The sequence below is a fragment of the Orcinus orca genome, chromosome 4, assembly GCF_937001465.1.
Source record: "Orcinus orca chromosome 4, mOrcOrc1.1, whole genome shotgun sequence".
In the NCBI taxonomy this organism is placed as follows: Eukaryota; Metazoa; Chordata; class Mammalia; order Artiodactyla; family Delphinidae; genus Orcinus; species Orcinus orca.
In genome coordinates this window covers 21796040-21813478 of record NC_064562.1, presented here as the reverse complement: position 1 = coordinate 21813478, position 17439 = coordinate 21796040, and the positions used below count along the sequence as shown (strand labels likewise).

At 41.8% G+C, this 17439-nt stretch overlaps 1 protein-coding gene across 6 annotated transcripts in view; it reads right to left on the bottom strand.

Moving 5' to 3' along the window:
• The window catches only part of NFKB1 (nuclear factor kappa B subunit 1), a 122060-nt gene that overhangs the window by 10736 nt on the left and 93885 nt on the right, over nucleotides 1–17439 (bottom strand). For all 6 annotated transcript variants that reach the window (XM_004263570.4, XM_033402102.2, XM_049708849.1 and 3 more), the window contains 5 exons: nucleotides 14952–15095; nucleotides 13594–13683; nucleotides 11713–11898; nucleotides 10395–10536; nucleotides 6674–6788 (listed from right to left, as the gene is read on the bottom strand). In XM_004263570.4, coding sequence (XP_004263618.1) covers nucleotides 6674–6788; nucleotides 10395–10536; nucleotides 11713–11898; nucleotides 13594–13683; nucleotides 14952–15095 — 677 coding nt within the window. The remainder of the gene's footprint in view (nucleotides 1–6673; nucleotides 6789–10394; nucleotides 10537–11712; nucleotides 11899–13593; nucleotides 13684–14951; nucleotides 15096–17439) is intronic.

Here is a 17439-nt window from a genome sequence, read left to right as displayed (position 1 = left end):
CTGTTCCACATCATATGCTAATGAAGTATTGGGATGGCCAAAAAAGTGCCTTTGGTTTTTAAAGTAAAAACCAAAGACACATTTTTCATTTTCGCCAAGAACTTTATTGAACAACGTATTCACCCTTTTGTTCCACTACCTTCTGCCATTTTTCAGGCAACTTCATAATTCCATCTTCCCAAAACTTTTTTTTTTTTTTTTTTTGCAGTACGCGGGCCTCTCACTGTTGTGGCCTCTCCCGTTGCGGAGCACAGGCTCTGGATGCGCAGGCTCAGCGGCCATGGCTCACAGGCCCAGCTGCTCCGCGGCATGTGGGATCTTCCCGGACCGGGGCGCGAACCCACGTCCCCTGCATTGGCAGACGTACTCTCAACCACTGCGCCACCAGGGAAGCCCTATCTTCCCAAAACTTTTTTATCTTTTTGCACAAAGAACTGTTCCAGGTGCCTTTTACAGTCTTCCAGGTAACTGAAATTTTTTCCATTGAGAGAATTTTGTAAAGACCGAAATGAAATCTGAAGGTGTAATGTCTGGTGAATATGGCGGATGAATCAGAACTTCCCGGCCACGCTGTAACAGTTTTTGCCTGGTCATCAAAGAAACATGCAGTCTTGCGTTATCCTTTTACAGTCTTCCAGGTAACTGAAATTTTTTCCATTAAGAGAATTTTGTAAAGACCGAAATGAAATCTGAAGGTGTAATGTCTGGTGAATACGGCGGATGAATCAGAACTTCCCGGCCACGCTGTAACAGTTTTTGCCTGGTTATCAAAGAAACATGCGGTCTTGTGTTATCCTGATGGAAGATTATGCGTTTTCTGTTGACTAATTTGGACGCTTTTAGTCGAGTGCTGCTTTCAGTTAGTCTAATTGGGAGCAGTACTTGTTGGAATTAATCGTTTGGTTTTCCAGAAGGAGCTCATAACAGAGGACTCCCTTCCAATTTCACCATATACACAACATCACCTTCTCTGGATGAAGACTGGCCTTTGGTGTGGTTGGTGGTGTTCATTTCACTTGCCCCACGATCTCTTCCATTCCACATTATTGTACAGTATCCACTTTTCATCACCTGTCACAATTTGTTTTAAAAATGGAACGTTTTTGTTACGTTTAAGTAGAGAATCGCATGCAGAAATAGGGTCAAGAAGGTTTTTTCCCCGCTTAACATGGAACTGAAACATCAAAGGGACTGACGTAACCCAGCTGGTGCACATGATTTTCAAAGCTTGATTTGGATATTCTGAGTATGTCGGCTATCTCCCTAGTGGTATAATGGTGATCGTTCTCAATTAATGTCTCGATTTGATTGCTATCAACTTCAACTGGTCTACCAGACCGCAGAGCATCGTCCAGCGAGAAATCTCCAGCACGAAACTTCGCAAACCACTTCTGACACGTTCAATCAGTCACAGCACCTTCTCCATACACTGCACAAATCTTTTCGTGTTTCAGTTGCGTTTTTACCTTTCTTGAAATAATAAAGCATAACAGGCCGAAAATGTTTTCCTTCCATCTTCAATATTAAAATGGCTACACAAAAAAATCACCAATTTTGGTAAGTCTTTTTTTAAATGCACGCTGATATGACAGCTGTCACATACAATCTAACAAAATTGTTTTGAATGAAGCTAAAGACAACCAAGTGCTGTGAGAGCCGTCTTACGGAAAAAACCGAACGAACCTTTTGGCCAATCCAATATATATACTGGACTAACATTTAGTCGTTCAATTATCAAGATTATTTTTTATATTTACAATTCTTAATAGCTTTCTTGTTTCTCACTACAGCCAAGTGATTGTTGATATGTTAACTGATCTATTAGTAAATTTGGTTTTCTTGAATTTCTAGGAGTCTACCTTCAGCTGAAAAATCATGTTAACAAATCAAATCAAGGCTATGGTTTTACTGAAGAAGTTTAAATAAACTGCCCGATAGAAACCAATTAACAAAGGTGCTGTCATTCTATACTGACATGGAAAAAAAATGTGCTAAATTAAAAACTACTGTTCCGTGGACTGGCTCCATGAGACCAATGGATAGAACTCTGCCACTCCCATTTTAGAGGATTCTCAAAGTCATACTAGGACCAGAGAACTACCTCTCACTAAGAGGGCTCGGATGGACAAACAAGCTGAGTTGCTGACACCTAATAAGTGTGTAAACAGTCCATTTGATTACGCTGCCCACGAAGCAGTACCTCAGTGAATGCAAATGAGATGTTTTGAAAGCTGTGTGTTTTCAAAATCAGTTAAGACAGACACAATCATGGAAGTATCTTTCAAAGAACTGAGGCCACTGACACAGAACAGCAGTGTATTTTTATACAAGTCAGTCTATTTCACAGAAGCCTGTGAAATCCAGCCTGTCTAGTGACAATTTGCCTAAACTTTCCTTCTCAGTAAGCAGTTAGTGGCTGTAGCAGTGACAACAGGTGGGCCACCGACATCCTGGCCGGGGCATGGCACATGTAAACAGGATGAAAGATGCTTGTGCTGCCTAAGTCTCATTACAGTGATTATTTTTTTTATAATTAATTAATTTTTGGCTGTGTTGGGCTTTGTTGCTGCGTGCGGGCTTTCTTTAGTTGCGGTGAGTGGGGTCTACCCTTCGTTGTGGTGCGCGGGCTTCTCATTGCAGTGGCTTCTCTTGTTGCGGAGCATGGGCTCTAGGTGCGCGGGCTCCAGTAGTTGTGGCACACGGGCTTGGTAGTTGCGGCTCGCGGGCTCTAGAGCTTAGGCTTGTAGTTGTGGCGCACGGGCTTAGTTGCTCCGCGGCGTGTGGGATCTTCCCAGACCAGGGATCGAACCTGTGTCCCCTGCATTGGCAGGCGGATTCTTAACCACTGCACCACCAGGGAAGCTGCTACAGTGATTATTTAATATAACAGAAACGGATTTTTTTTCTAAATTTCCACTCTCACCCTTATTTTTTTCATCCCTTATAACTATATCCTGGCTTGAAATGAATCATGTCCTCAGAACTTTAGACATTATAGCCAAGAGCCTTCCTCTCAAAAAATAAATAAGTAAATAAAAGCTGTGTTTATAATCAGATATGTTATTTGGGGAGATGGGAAAAGGAAAGAGAACAATACTGGAAAAAAGATCTGAAATCACATGATACCATTCAGAGATTTAAAATTATCTGTAGTTTCAATATAAGTTTCATATCATACAAAATCTCTTACCATGAGTAAAAAAAATTTTTTTAAGTTTTTTTTCCTATGATCCCATGAAGGTTTTCTATGACATTTTAGGCTTTAGATCTTAAACCCCAGGATTATATCTTAAGCAGTTACACAATGTAGGAATCCAGGAACTTTTCATGCCATGCCTGCTGGCATATGGACTTATGCAGACACTCTGCAGAGCCAAGTACACAAATGCCTCAGCAATCCCACTCCTGTCTGTGTATCTGACACAAATCCACAAGGGCACATGGGTGAGACTCTTCACTGAAGTACTGTCTGTGCAGGTAGGAAGAGAGAAGCTGGTTCAGTGTCCACTGTTGGGGAACAGGTACATAACAGGTGGAAGATGTAAACTATGGGATCCTCTTCAGGAGTAGAAACAAGGAACTAGCTGTACACACAGGTGCGTGGATAAATCGCATAAGCAGTGAAGGCAGAAATATAGTGACATGTAGCACAAAGCCACTTATGCAATTAAAAAATACGTGCATGGGGCTTCCCTGGTGGCGCAGTGGTTGAGAGTCCGCCTGCCGATGCAGGGGACGCGGGTTCGTGCCCCAGTCCGGGAGGATCCCACATGCCGCGGAGCGGCTGGGCCCGTGAGCCATGGCCGCTGAGCCTGCGTGTCCGGAGCCTGTGCTCCGCAACGGGAGAGGCCACAACAGTGAGAGGTCCGCAGAATGCAAAAAAAAAAAAAAAAAAAAAAAAAATACGTGCATGAAGAACTATATGGACACACACAAATGAGTGTGTGTAAAACTGATGAAACCCAGATGAGATCTGTGGATTCTATCAAGGTCAATTTCCTGGCTTTGATACTGGACAAGAGTTATGCAAGAAGTTACCACTGGGGAAACTGGGTGAAGGGTACGTGGGACTCCTGGTACACTTTTTTTTTTTTTTGGTAACCACCTATAAATCTATAATTGTATTTAAAATTTAAGAAAAAGGTTTATGCAAATCAGGAGCAGTATGTATAATATAATGTGGACTGTGTGTAAGGATATACTAAAATATCTGTCTATTTAAAGTTATATATATTTTTATGTAACCAATACCTGGGAAAATACTTATAAACACAATAGTTATATTTGGGAGCGGGGCTGGGAGACGTATATGCTGCCAGGGAGGGTAACCTTGATTCTCTAATGTATATCCTTATGTACTATTTTAAAAGCTATGAATACATGTTATATTTATAATAATTAGAAACATTAAACAATGCATGCGCAAAAACCCCACTAATGTTTTACAGGAACATATGCAAAGGAAACAGTTGATATCACACACACTGGAGTTGTTGTTTATGTTGTGGGGAGGGAAATGGGAGAGGAAAAGAGGGTTTAAAGGGAACAGGTTTCAGACGTATTTTCAGAAAAATCTTAACCCTATGCACTTGGATTATTTTGAGTGTGTCTTTCTCTAGAGGGTGGGTGGCAGAGAGATTTGATCGTGACAGATGGCCACAGAAATGTACTAAGATTAGTGAAAGGTATTCTGGGAGAATGTTTAAGACAATTGCCAAATAATCCACATTACTTAGGGAACTAATTTCCCATCACGAATAGCTAAGAGGAAACGTTTACAACAGATAAATGAAAGTCTAAATCTTAGTGGGTTTCTAGTTCTCAAATAAAAGTTGCCATTGGGTGTGTGTGTAAGACCTAAAAGGCAAACCAGGGGGATCCCGAATCCTTGCCCATCAATGAGAACAACGTAAGGTGGGGAAAACGGACCTGCATTCTCCTGAGACTCCCCAAATCAGAAGGCACACAAGTGTCAAAGGTGGTGGTTTGAGAGTTTTTGTCTCCAGCACACTGGAGAGTCTCAATATATGTACCCAAATGATACAGTAAGGAGTTTGGCACATAATACATCACAACTACTAATATCCTGTTGTGCGGTGTCCTTTGCAGGTCCTATTTATAAACAGAAAAACAAGCAATTCCTTCAATCTGACCTCCAGGCAGTGAAGTTAAGCTGCCTTCGAAAGGAGGACTGAGAGGTGACAACATCCCATTTCTAGTTTTATTTGTACACTTGGGATGGTGAAAAGGGACAATCAGTCCAAAAGCCTGCGAGAGTCAAGCTCTAAGGGCCAAATGACTTTCCAAATACCAGCAACACCCAAAATGGTAAGAAAATCTGAAGAAGCTATCCTTTAAATATATGTCTAAAACTAGACCTCATCCTAGTTATTTTATGAGTCAGTGAAGAATCCCCAACTTCATTTTTCCTTAGATCTTAAGCATGACAGCCAAAGAAGAAGCCTAACGCCTTACATCCATTACTTTCCCTTATCGGGAAACACCTGTCCACAGATAAAAATCTATCGAGAGATACATGTAAACATTTCAGGACTTCTGCTTTGAGGAAATAAAAATGATTCACATCACCTGCTTTAAAAAGTTGAGAACTGGAACAGACACCTTTACTGTGTAAATAATTACGCATGATGGCTGTCTGTATTTTTAGAGTAAGGGATGTGCTCGACTCAGGCATCCGAGCATACCACAGAGGCCAAGGAAGTTTGGGAAGTCACTCTGGTTCGTGTGAAGAGAAGGAGAAAACAGGAAAGCCGAGAAGGCGGCAAGACCAGGAGTCTGTAGAGAAGACTGAGGGGGCCGGGGAAAGGCAGCAGGAAGAGAGAGTGCCCCGGGAGGGAGGAGGGAGCAGCTCTGGAGAGCGGAACCCTGCTCACGTCCTGCTTGTTTGGTCCCTTAGCCAGACAGGTTGGTCCAGGTCTGCCGGCTCCCTACACCCAGCATCCAGGCTTTGGTTCTGTCCAACAGTTTTAATCTCCTTTCCTCACCTGAAATCTGCATGTGCCCAACAGGCAGCCTCACTGAGTCTTCAGTCAACTCCCCTATCTGAAATATTTGAAGACCTCTGTAACAGAGGTCCCGAAGCTGCTTTTGAATCCCCCTAATTTCTGTGTAAACCTGATTTGGGCAAATCCCTTTGGTGTCCCCTGTTTTCTTCACCTTGAGCTTTCTGTTTCTGAAAGACACTTCTTCCTTCTCAAGCAACCTTTTAACCTTTCTGTATTCTGATTCAGCACCCTTCATTTGACATGCATTTAATCTAGATGCTGTCAACATGTTTAGCAGACTTCAAAATTCTTGTAAATCACTAGCTTTTCAAACTTAACTTTTCTTCAATTGCATTTTTTCTTGACAGATGTGACATATTTATTCTATGCTGGATCGACTGCTTTGGCAGATTTCTGAAGTTTAAAGTTTGCAGTCCCCCAGCAGGATGCTGAATTTCATTGTGGGGTGACTGCTATTGCACCCACAGATCAAAGGATCCTAATTCATAAAAGAACATTCCCATGTAATGGGCTTTTAAGATATTACCTTCAGAGACATTTTGTTTTATTAACTGTTAACGTTATATGCTACTGTTAAACACGCGCGCACGCACACATGTACAAACGATGGATTTTTATACAGTTGTCTCCTCGATATTTCTGCTTACCTGGTAGAGATCATTTCTCATGTTGATAATTTCTTCAGAAATCAAGCCAGATGTGACTTCTAGCAGATCTCTCACAAGCTGAGCATGAAGGTGGATGATTGCTAAGTGTAAGACACTGGAACAAAAATATAGTGGCAGTAATCAACTAGACTGTTCATGGAAAAAAAAAAAAAGATTCCCAAGGTAGGATTAGACTCCCAGACTGTATCTGGCTCTCATACCTAGTTTTCTTTGGCCCCCAGATGTCTCGAATCTATGAAACATCTTGTATCCAAGGTGGGGAGGCTTTACTGCCTACTCATTTCCAGTACCTGCCTGCTCTCTGGTCTCTGGGGACATTCAGTTTGGACCCTTGAGGTGTAAAGGAACCCGGGCTTCGAGACACAGAAACCTATGTTCAAATCCCAGCTCTGCCTCTGTGCCTTGCACTTGCTCCTCTGACTTTTCCCTGACTTACCCCGACACACAGGTGACGTGTGTAAAATGGCTGCACTAGGATCTGTTCAGAAGAGTGTAGATATCTCCCGTAGCTCTGCCACCTCCTCCCGAATACAGTGTGGTGGCTTTTTAAGATCTTCCTAGATCCCAAGAGGGGAGAATGGAGTCAGGCTCTTAACTATGGGGAGAAGACTCTAGACGCAAACTTCTGAAGGAACAATGTAACTGTATCTCTCCACCGAGTCAGTCCCTCTGCCTGCAATGGTTTTGCTCCTCTTCTCTGCCTCAGCGGCACCTCTTTATCCTTCATATGCCAGTGCAAACCTTACATCCTTGGAGAAGACTTCCTCAACTTCCTAGGCAGAGCAAGCTGCCTCCCCTCAAGTTTACTGCTTGGTTGAGCGACTGCAGTTTGCTATACATCCTCCTCTCTGGCCTGTGATCCTCTCAGAGGCTGGTTCCCTCTGGGTCAGCCTTACAGCCCTGGCACACAGTTTAGGCACTAAAATAAGGACGACTGAACAAACTTAGGGCGAACACTAATGAGGCTGAAAATATTGGCAGGTGCCAATCATCACTCCTAGGAACAAATTTTTTTAATTGTTAAGAAAACTTAAAATTAATTGGAAACGACTCAACAATAAAAAGTGGCTACTATTTGTTTAGAGCTTCTAATACCAGACCACACCAAGCACTTGACATACAGTATCTGACTAATCACAACAACAATCTTATGAGGTAGGTGATATTATCCTTATTTTTCAGGTGATGAAAGTGAGACTTACGGGTATAATAGAACTCAATCCAGGTCGTATATTAAGTCCAGGACTGCCTTGCCCCAAAGCCATCTCTTAATCCCTTAAGCTCTCCTGCTTCAGGGGCACATGGGCACTGCTCTGTAGAGTTGCAGATGCACATGCAGGAGGATGAACCCTCCGAAGTATGGACAGGTTATGATGCAGAGCGCTCTGAGGATCCCAGGGAGGCAGTACATACGGGATTTGAGGCACAGGCTGGCTTTTCTCTAAAGATATTAGGTGTCATTTTATTCAGGCCACCTTCTTGGAAATAGCAAGTGTATATTACTTGGGATTAACATTGACTCAGGAGAGCCTGAAAAACTAAAGTGCGACTTCGTTATTTGAGAGATTTTTTAAATGAATGATTTCAGGGTTTCAGTCCTGTCTTTTGAACCGTAGGGCTGGAAGAAGACTGCTGAAAAGGGCCCAAAGTCTGACGCAGACATGATGCACATGTACCAAGAAAAAGGTCGTACTTCAAAAACTGCCTAAAAATTTCCATGTGCAGCTCAGCACTTTGTAGCAGAAGCACATTCCCCCTCCCCCATAGATTTTCACACCCTCGTGGGAATTTCCCCAGTACCAGAAGCTTTTTTATTTTTTTTCTTCATTGTATTTTCTGTGATGACTAACGGCCACAGGATTCAGATTATTAGCTGAATACGATAAACTCAGTGAAAACAAGGGGCTGAGCTGTGAGGCCAAAAGCTATCCCTTGTCTATATTCTTACGAGGACTCCTTGGTCTCCCCAGGTCTCACCCCTCTGGCCTCCAGCTGCGACAAGCCTCGCAGGCCTGCTTGCGTGAGTATGTTTGGGGTCCAGGGCGGGGACTCTAAGGGTTCATCTCCTGCTTGGGCAGGGAAAGCCACCTCCCCAGCCTCTCCACATGCATCCAGGTCCTTACACACGTCTATACCTTCCCCTCAGTGCCCTCACCTGAATGCATGTGCCTGTGTCCCTTTCCACAATCCTCCCTTCGAACACCAGCAGTCCCTTTCTAACTTACCTATGCTCGTCTTTCTTAGGCTCATCAGCAGGTCCCTAAAAAAGTCACCTGAAAAGCTACTGTCCTGTCTTGGTTAACTGCTTTCTCTTGTGATTATATGCTATTGAATGCTAAATGGATTATTTAACCCTGTAAAAAACATTCTGCTGTTCATGACTTTACACAAAGAAGGCTGTACTGGTTCCTCTCGTACTGTATTAACGAGGCCAGTGGTTACACCACATCCTTGGTTAAGCTGCAAGGAGTGAGAACAAAGGTCTCTGTCTGAAACCCTGAGGCTGGCACTTTCCTAAAGCATTTGGTTCAGTGTTTAAACTGAGGTTTAAAACACAGCGCCCAAGAGCTCTTCCACAGAGAAGGATTTCTCATTGCTGACACTATTTTGGGAAGGTTTTAGATAAAGCACTTGACTTGGATTTGAGGGCTGCTGTCACTCGTTATTTTTATAGGCTTTTGAGATCATTTTAGAAGTCTCAATGAAAGGACTAGGAGAACCGTTTTAGAAAGAAGCCAGGTGTCTTTGCAAATACAAGCTCGGTAACAGCAGGAATGGGAAGCACGGTGCTTGGAATGTTAGACTCCCACACAATGCGGGTTAGAGCAGTCACAGGAGTCGGATTCCGTCACAGCCTGGTGACCGTCAACAGAGGCAGTAGAAGAGGAACCAGTAACTGGGAGAGCATGACAACGGCCTCCTAATGGTTTTGTTGCTGCTGTTGTGCTGTCTCTACTGGGCTTTTCCTTGAGAATATTATCATGACAAATTTGCAGCGGGGATAACAAGCGCTTTAGGGATTTGGTAAGACCAAATTTTATTATATTATTCGAATAAATAAAGCAAATATTCCTATTCCAATAAATAAGTGCTTGTTTATTAAATATGATTCTAAATCGTATTCCAACAAATCAAGCAGGGCTTTTCAAAAAGTACCATTCCCTATATACACTACCAAACGTAAAACAGATAGCTAGTGGGAAGCAGCTGCATAGCACAGGGAGGTCAGCTCAGTGCTTTGTGACCACCTAGAGGGGTGGGATAGGGAGGGTGGGAGGGAAGGGACATGCAAGAGGGAGGGGATATGGGGATATATGTATATGTATAGTTGTTTCACTTTGTTATACAGCAGAAACTAACACACCATTGTAAAGCAATTATACTTCAGTCAAGATGTTAAAAAAAAAAAAAAGTACCATTCCCCACACCCATCTTAGTTTTCTCGCCCAGAGTGCTGTACTCTTAGATGAGTATCCTTGCTATTTTAGAGCCCAAGAGGTGACAGCCACAGGACAGGAGAAGAAGATTGTGCCACTGTGCCACTCAACCTTACTGACACATTATTTTCCTTGAGAGGGTGTTTCAGTTGCAGGACCCAATAACTTTGATCAAGTCTTCTCATTTCTAGCCAGCATGCATACAATACTTTTCTCTCTTCGCCCCTTTAAAACAACCCTTGTTTGCAAAAGTTCTGACTTACCTGTCCCCATTCTCGTCCTGCACTGCAGTGAGATGGCGCTGGACAGCCAGCAGCATCTTCACATCTCCTGTCACTGCGTAGTCAAAAAGGGCATTGGCATGCTGCTTGGCAAGCTGCACAGCCTTCTCCAGAAAGAGGTTATCTGCAAGGCAGTGGATCACGATCACAGTTGAGTTTCACTCGACTTGCTCTACAGGAATGCCATGCTTGAGGCCACGACTGTCGGCATCAGTGTTCTGATACCCTGAGACACATCGACTTAGTGGAAAATGCTCCTTTTGGGGCTTCTGGGTTGTGCTCACTAGAAAAAGCACAGCTGGACATTGGCTCACTGACAAATATAGAGGCTGACCTCAAAAAAATCTGTCTACAGTCTGTTCGGGGAAAAGAAATTCAGAAGTTTCTGTTATCTTAAGGGGAACAATCAATCTCCAAATAATGTTAACTGGGTTTTGCCACAATTGTAAATAATCTCTTGGTGAAATAATCCTTCATGGGAGTCTTGAACGACTCTCTTGTTAGGCAAAAAGTGTCAAAAATCAGTCTCTGCCGCAGAGATACAGACTCTCCAAGAGCCATTGGTGTTTTTGTAAACTTTGCTTCCTGAAGGTCAACGGGAGGAAAACTGTGGCTTGCAGGTCAAATCCAGTGTGTGGCCTGCTTTTATACGGCCCCCTAGCTAAGCATGGTTGGTACATTTTTGAAGGGGTGTTAAAAAAAGAATATGCAATAGAAAGCATATGTAGCCCACAACTCTACATATTTACTATCTTTCTCTTACAGAAAAAGTCTTCCAGGCATAATCTAGGATGACCTAGACCCATGACACATACTCTAATGGGTTCTGGTTCCAAATATGCACTGTCCCTCCTAATCCTAATTCTTCAAAGAAGGCATCAGGATAAAGGGAAAAGTCCTTATTTTCAGGCGAAATTCCACTTCAGTATGACAGTCGAGAGAAGGGAGACTGTCAAAGTTATGCAAACTGCTCTCTCTTATCTGTGGTGGAAATGATTTAGGTTATCTCTCGTGATACCCTAAAACTGCATGACCACGACTGGAGAAGCACATGTAAATTTATGTACTTTATATTCAAAGATAACACTGGGAAAGTGGAAATCCCAGTGTGAATAAAATAACCTGGCACATGCTTTTCAAAAGGCACACAGGGCTCTGAAGAGCACGCTGAACTAGATGTTGATGTATCGCCTTGAGGTCAACAGAAAATAAACCTGTCTTCTGGAAATAGGTTGTCCACCTAGAACTGACCCACGCCCTCACCAAGCAGTACAGTGCAGTCCTCTGTGTGCTCACTCACCCTGGGAGCTGTGCTTCTCCTCCTTTACTCCTACTGAGTACGCCAGATCAGCCTCAGCGCCCCGCTTGCAGGACTCTTTATCTTGCTTGGTGGTCTCTGCTGCCTGCCCAGAGAGATTTATGGCCTCTCTGTCATCACTCTTGTCATAACCTTCAGGGTCATTTTTAGATGAGGTGTCTATGGTTCCTAAGATAAAAGCAAAAATTCAGCTTTTTTTCCTCAGTAAAATCTATTAATTAAGTTATAATTCACTGTTTCAGCAAAGGTCAGATAAAGGTAGGAGGCAGGGTTACCGCAAAGGGAAAAGAAAAACAACAATTTAAAATTCCTTTTAAAATGGTCATAAGTAACACGTTTTGGAGCTATTTTAAAGTCACTTGCAAAAAACTTTTTTTAAATTGAGGTATAACACTGTAATAATTTCAGGTGTGCAATATAATGACTCAGTCCTTGTACACACTGCACAATGATCACCACAGTAAGTCCAGTTAACGTCCATCAGCATATATAGTTACAAATTCCTTTTTCTTGTGCTGAAAACTTATTTAAGACCTTAAAAAATTTTTTTTTTACATTTCTAAAAATGTACACCTCATTCTGTTTATCTGTAAAGGAGAAAAATGAAATAAAGCTCTTCTAGGAATTGCAAGGAAGTGGAATTTTTAAAGTTCTTGAAAACAGAGCAGCTATTTTTTTCCCTAATGCTCAAGCAGGTTGTGAAGATGTGATCTCAATTCATATTCTTTGGTGTGGGAGCTATCCAGTGCACTGTTTCTGATCACAATCTTTCAGGTCCTACTATGCTACCTGACAGCTACTATGAGAACACGGAGATTTTACAGGCAGACCTGGTTCAAATCCTGGTTCTGCCACGAACAGATAGGTACCTTCAGTGAGTGAATGATCATTTCTGAACCTTGGTGTGCTCTGTCTGTAAAATGAAGACACTAATATTTTCCTTACAGAGGAATCATAAAGATTACAGTTAAAACATGTAAAAGCACCTGACGTAAAACAGGTGTTGAAATACATGAGAAGACCTTGTTGTATTATTTCTTCAATGAGTACACTAAAATGGACATGTAACAGAAGTATGAACACATGATGTGACAACTGCTAATTAGGGGATACATTTTTTGTTGTTGTAAATTTATTTATTAATTTATTTTTGGCTGCACTGGGTCTTCGTTGTTGTGCGCGGGCTTTCTCTAGTTGTGGCAAGCAGGGGCTACTCATTGTGGTGCGTGGGTGCGGAGCATGGGCTCTAGGCACGTGGGCTTCAGCAGTAGTGGCACGTGGGCTCAGCAGTTGTGGCTCACGTGCTCTAGAGCGCAGGCTCAGTAGTTGTGGCGCACGGGCTTAGCTGCTCTGCGGCCTGTGGGATCTTCCCAGACCAGGGCTTGAACCCGTGTCCCCTGCATTGGCAGGTGATTCTTAACCACTGTGCCACCAGGGAAGCCCCCAGGGGGATACATTTGATGAGAAAAGACCATCCCTATAAACCTCTAAGTGTCTTCAAAAGTGTAGTATTTAAGAAAAAAGAGAGAAAACAGCTAAGTTTGGTGACTTTTTTATGTTTGAATAGTCAAGTCTCTCCATATCCCTATTTAATGTTCTTTTCTTTCCCCTGTTCATGCCACATACAAAGTAAATGTATAAATTTAAATATAGTATCAGGAATAGAATCTATACTCTCCATAGGAAATAATAATTTTTTGGAAAAGAAGTATCTTCTTAATTTACTGGCATTCATCAATTTTTTTTCAAGATAATGTTGTGGTGAGTAATGATTAAAAAAAAACTTTTTGGCTTTAATTAATTTTTAAATAATTTTTTTCGTTCTTTTCTCAGTACTAAAAAAAAAAGAAAAGTGTTACTTACCATGCTTCATCCCAGCATTAGATTTAGTGGTTCCAGGGTGGAAGGTAATTCCACCATATGTAGGAAATCCATAGTGTGGGAAGCCATACCCTGAAATGGCAAGCAAAACAAATGAAACCTCATGATGATTTTTTAAATAAAAAGAAACTCAGCAAACGTTACTGTCCCTCCCTCTGGTGAGAACAGGCTTTGGTGTGCCCGACACGGTCCTTCTGTTGAGACTTAGTGATAAGGCACATCACTGGGGGTCCTGGGACGATCAGAATTCGACTCTGGCCAGGTTACATTTTTGACAACCCAGGCAGACCCCAGGCTCTGGGCAGCGTGGAGGAGCTCATGCTGGAGAAAGTCTCCCACTCCTGCATGGAGGGGAGAGGCTAACGGTGAGTGGCTGCCACCCAGACTCAGACTTGCTGACACAGAAGACAGTCAAGTAACCCCTGGAGGGAAAAACTGAACAAAACAAAATACAGAAACATATACTGGCTCCTCAAGAGAAACATGCCCCCACTGGTTACTCTCATGCGTTTCTGCTGGAAGCACAAGCTGGTAAAACTCTGGGAAGCAGTGAGTGTTAGCTGTCATACTCTCTGACATAGTAATTTCACTTCAGAGAATCTAATTTACAAAAATTATCTGGAATAAAAGAAAAGCAATGTGGATAGAGGAGTTCAGTGCAAACGTTTTAGATAAGAAACAGGAAATAATCTTCAAGTAAGTTATACTACGGTTTGTTCATTTGATGAATTATTACAAGTCATTAAAATGATGCTTATGTAAAATTTCTATTACCATCGGGAAATCCTTATGTTAAACCGTTAGGAAAAAGCAGCATACATGACTCTATACACAATCATGATAATAAATAGGTCATACGAGTAAATGGATTAAAACACTATGCAAAATAAGGATCACAGCTGTGCTTGGAGAAATGTATAAATATGTATTATAATGTAGGTACCTGCCAAAAAACAATAGTTAATCTTTGATGGCAGGATTTTATGTATCTACAACATAGTGCAAATATAATATGAAACCTTTCCAATGTTTCCAAAGAATACCAAGACAACTGTACCAAAAAACAAAAAAAAAAGGAGGGGGGAATATACCAAAATGTTAAGAGGTATCCTTTGGGTAACTGGCCTTCGTGACTTTTTTCCTTCTTACAGTTTTTGGTATTAATCTATCTACATATTATAAGACGAACATGCATTTCTTTGGAAAAAAGTTTGCTGGGAAATTTTAAGTCATGTAATATATCATGTTCAGTAATGTCACAACACTCAACCCATAGACAAGGAAATCTAGGAGAAGAAAATCTGCCCTTTCAGATGTGAAAGAACAGGCTTGGTTCGTACCTGGGCCGGTACTTCCAGCACCACCGCCTCCACCGCTGCTGCCGAACATGCCTCCACCTCCAGCTCCCGCCCCACTGCCGCCACCGAAACTATCTGAGAAATTGGGCATGAGCTTCTGCCGTTTCCTCTGCACTTCCTCTTTATCTGTATTTAAAGGAAGAGAAACCAGAGGAGAAAAGATTGATTCAGCTCCACTACTAGCCACAGAGAGAATACTGATTCTGATGGTATTTTTAAACATCTTAAAGGGAAATAGAAAGCACCCAAGGAGGAAGAGACGCCAAATGTCAAGAAGCATTATATTTATTCCAATAAGCACAAAGACCAAGAGCCAGCCTCAGAGGGACCACAGAACAGTACACACCCAAATTCTCTCTGCCACTGTTTCTTAAGTCCCCCCTGTCATTCAAGTTAGTGAGAGACTAGACTGCCCATCAAAGATGAAGAGACTGCAAATACTGAATGAGAACAGCATTACTGAGCATTTTCACTTGGTCATACAAAACAACTGTTACTAATCAGCTAACATTTATTATGCGTCTACAATGACCTAAGTGCTGAGGATAAAGAGAAGTATGACATCATGTCTTTGCTGTCAAGAACCCTCCAATATAATTTTAAGGTTGTAGGGGAGAGACTTAGAGACGAAGCACTAAAATGCTATATATGTTAAATTCATGGTGCCAACTAGGGTTCCAGGAGTTCAAGGAAGGACTTCTAGGGAGTCTCTGTGGGCTGGAAAATTCAGGAAAAGGCTTCCCAGAATCAACTCTATATCAGGAGAGGGCAAAGGGAGGATGTTCTGGGAAGGGGATGTAGAGGGAAAGTAACGAAGGAACCAATGTGCACTGCGTGCTTATGAGAACAGCAGTGGATCAGCTTAGCTGAAGTGAAAGTTTAGTACGAGGAATTCTTGAGAAATGGGGCTGATTGGGACCACATTGCCAAGCACCTGGATTATGAACCTAAGGGATTTAATTTACAGGCAGGAGAGCCATGGAACGTTTTTGAACTGGGGAATGCCATGCATATGGTGGTATTTTAGAAAGATTCATCTGTCGCTGGTGCATAGGATAAAATAAAGAGTCAAAGTGAGAGGCAGAGACAGGGCAGACATAAGGTGTTGGAGGCTGTTCCTTGGTGGTCACCACAATAATAAAAACGCGTGCATCCCAGAAAGACAATAAAAGATGGATCTGTAGTCATTGGTAACTCGAGAGTCTAAGACTCATGCAAGTCTAAGACCACTACTTGACTAAAATACAGTGATGCCCTCTGAGATTTTTGATTGGCCAAGTCTAGATACTATTGAGACTTTCCCCCCTCATTCCTCATGTGGTTGCTCTGTTTTTCTTTTGCTTCTCACCAGCTCCACTGCCCCTGTGAGTTCTGCCACTGCCTTTGTGGTCTATTGTTCCTTTCTTGTTTCTTCTTTCTGTTTCCCTTTCTTTCCCTTCTCTGATTTTCCCACCCTATATATTTTTTCTCCCTTCTCTCTTCTGAAATAAAGCACTGAAAGAAGTTTTTGGTTTTTGTTTAAATTAAATCAACAGTCAATATGGTATTCTTTTTTTCAATCAGCAGCCCAATACTTGACAACTGTCCTATTTCTGATTCTTCACATCAGTTCTGGTCACTGTTTATGTTCAGAAAGATCTTCACTTATTTCTAATTCTGTCGTCATTTCAGTCATCTCAGGGCTAGAAAGAATGCTGTTGTGTACTGATTATCTCGTGATCATCTAAGTGCAGTTGAAAGATAAGCAGGGGAAAGTAGGGTAGCAAAGTACCCTTAAAAAATAATCTTTTAAAAACGGATCCTGTCCAGACTCGCTAGGAAGAAAAAAGCCAGCATGGGTCAACTCTGAAGAAAACATGCTTCCACCAGAAAGGGTGACCTCGAAGTGGAGAAACTTGAGCAATTTCCTTATCAAAGGTTTTGGACAGATAAAGTTTCTCCATCAGTTGTATCATAACTAAGTCACAATTATTACTCATCCTATAAACTGTTGATCTCACATGGGATATTAGTTCATCAGAAATATGAAATACAAGAGCAAGGCAGACAACATATTCACCTTTAGAAATAAATGTTATCTACTGACACGCCTTCTAGCAAAGAGATCATTTGGTATTTGCTAGGTACTCCTTTTGACTTATAAAACAGGGACATTCACTGGTTATATTTCATTGTAAAATGGGAATTTTTAAGACTCAATTTAAAAATATTAACTATCCTACAGCCATTAAGATGTTAATAACAAGAAACTGATATAGAAAATTCCATGTGACAAGCTTTTTTTTTTTTAAATAGAGGTTTCATTTGTTTTGCTTGCCATGGAATTGAACATGGGGATTTTCACCCTGGGTTTACCCCTTGTGGTCTGCTTTTGACAGTGGACCATGGGATGTACTATGAAACATCAACCTATTCTAAAAGGGACCTAAGTGGTCACTCACTACAAGTTCTACTTTTACAGAAGAGGAAA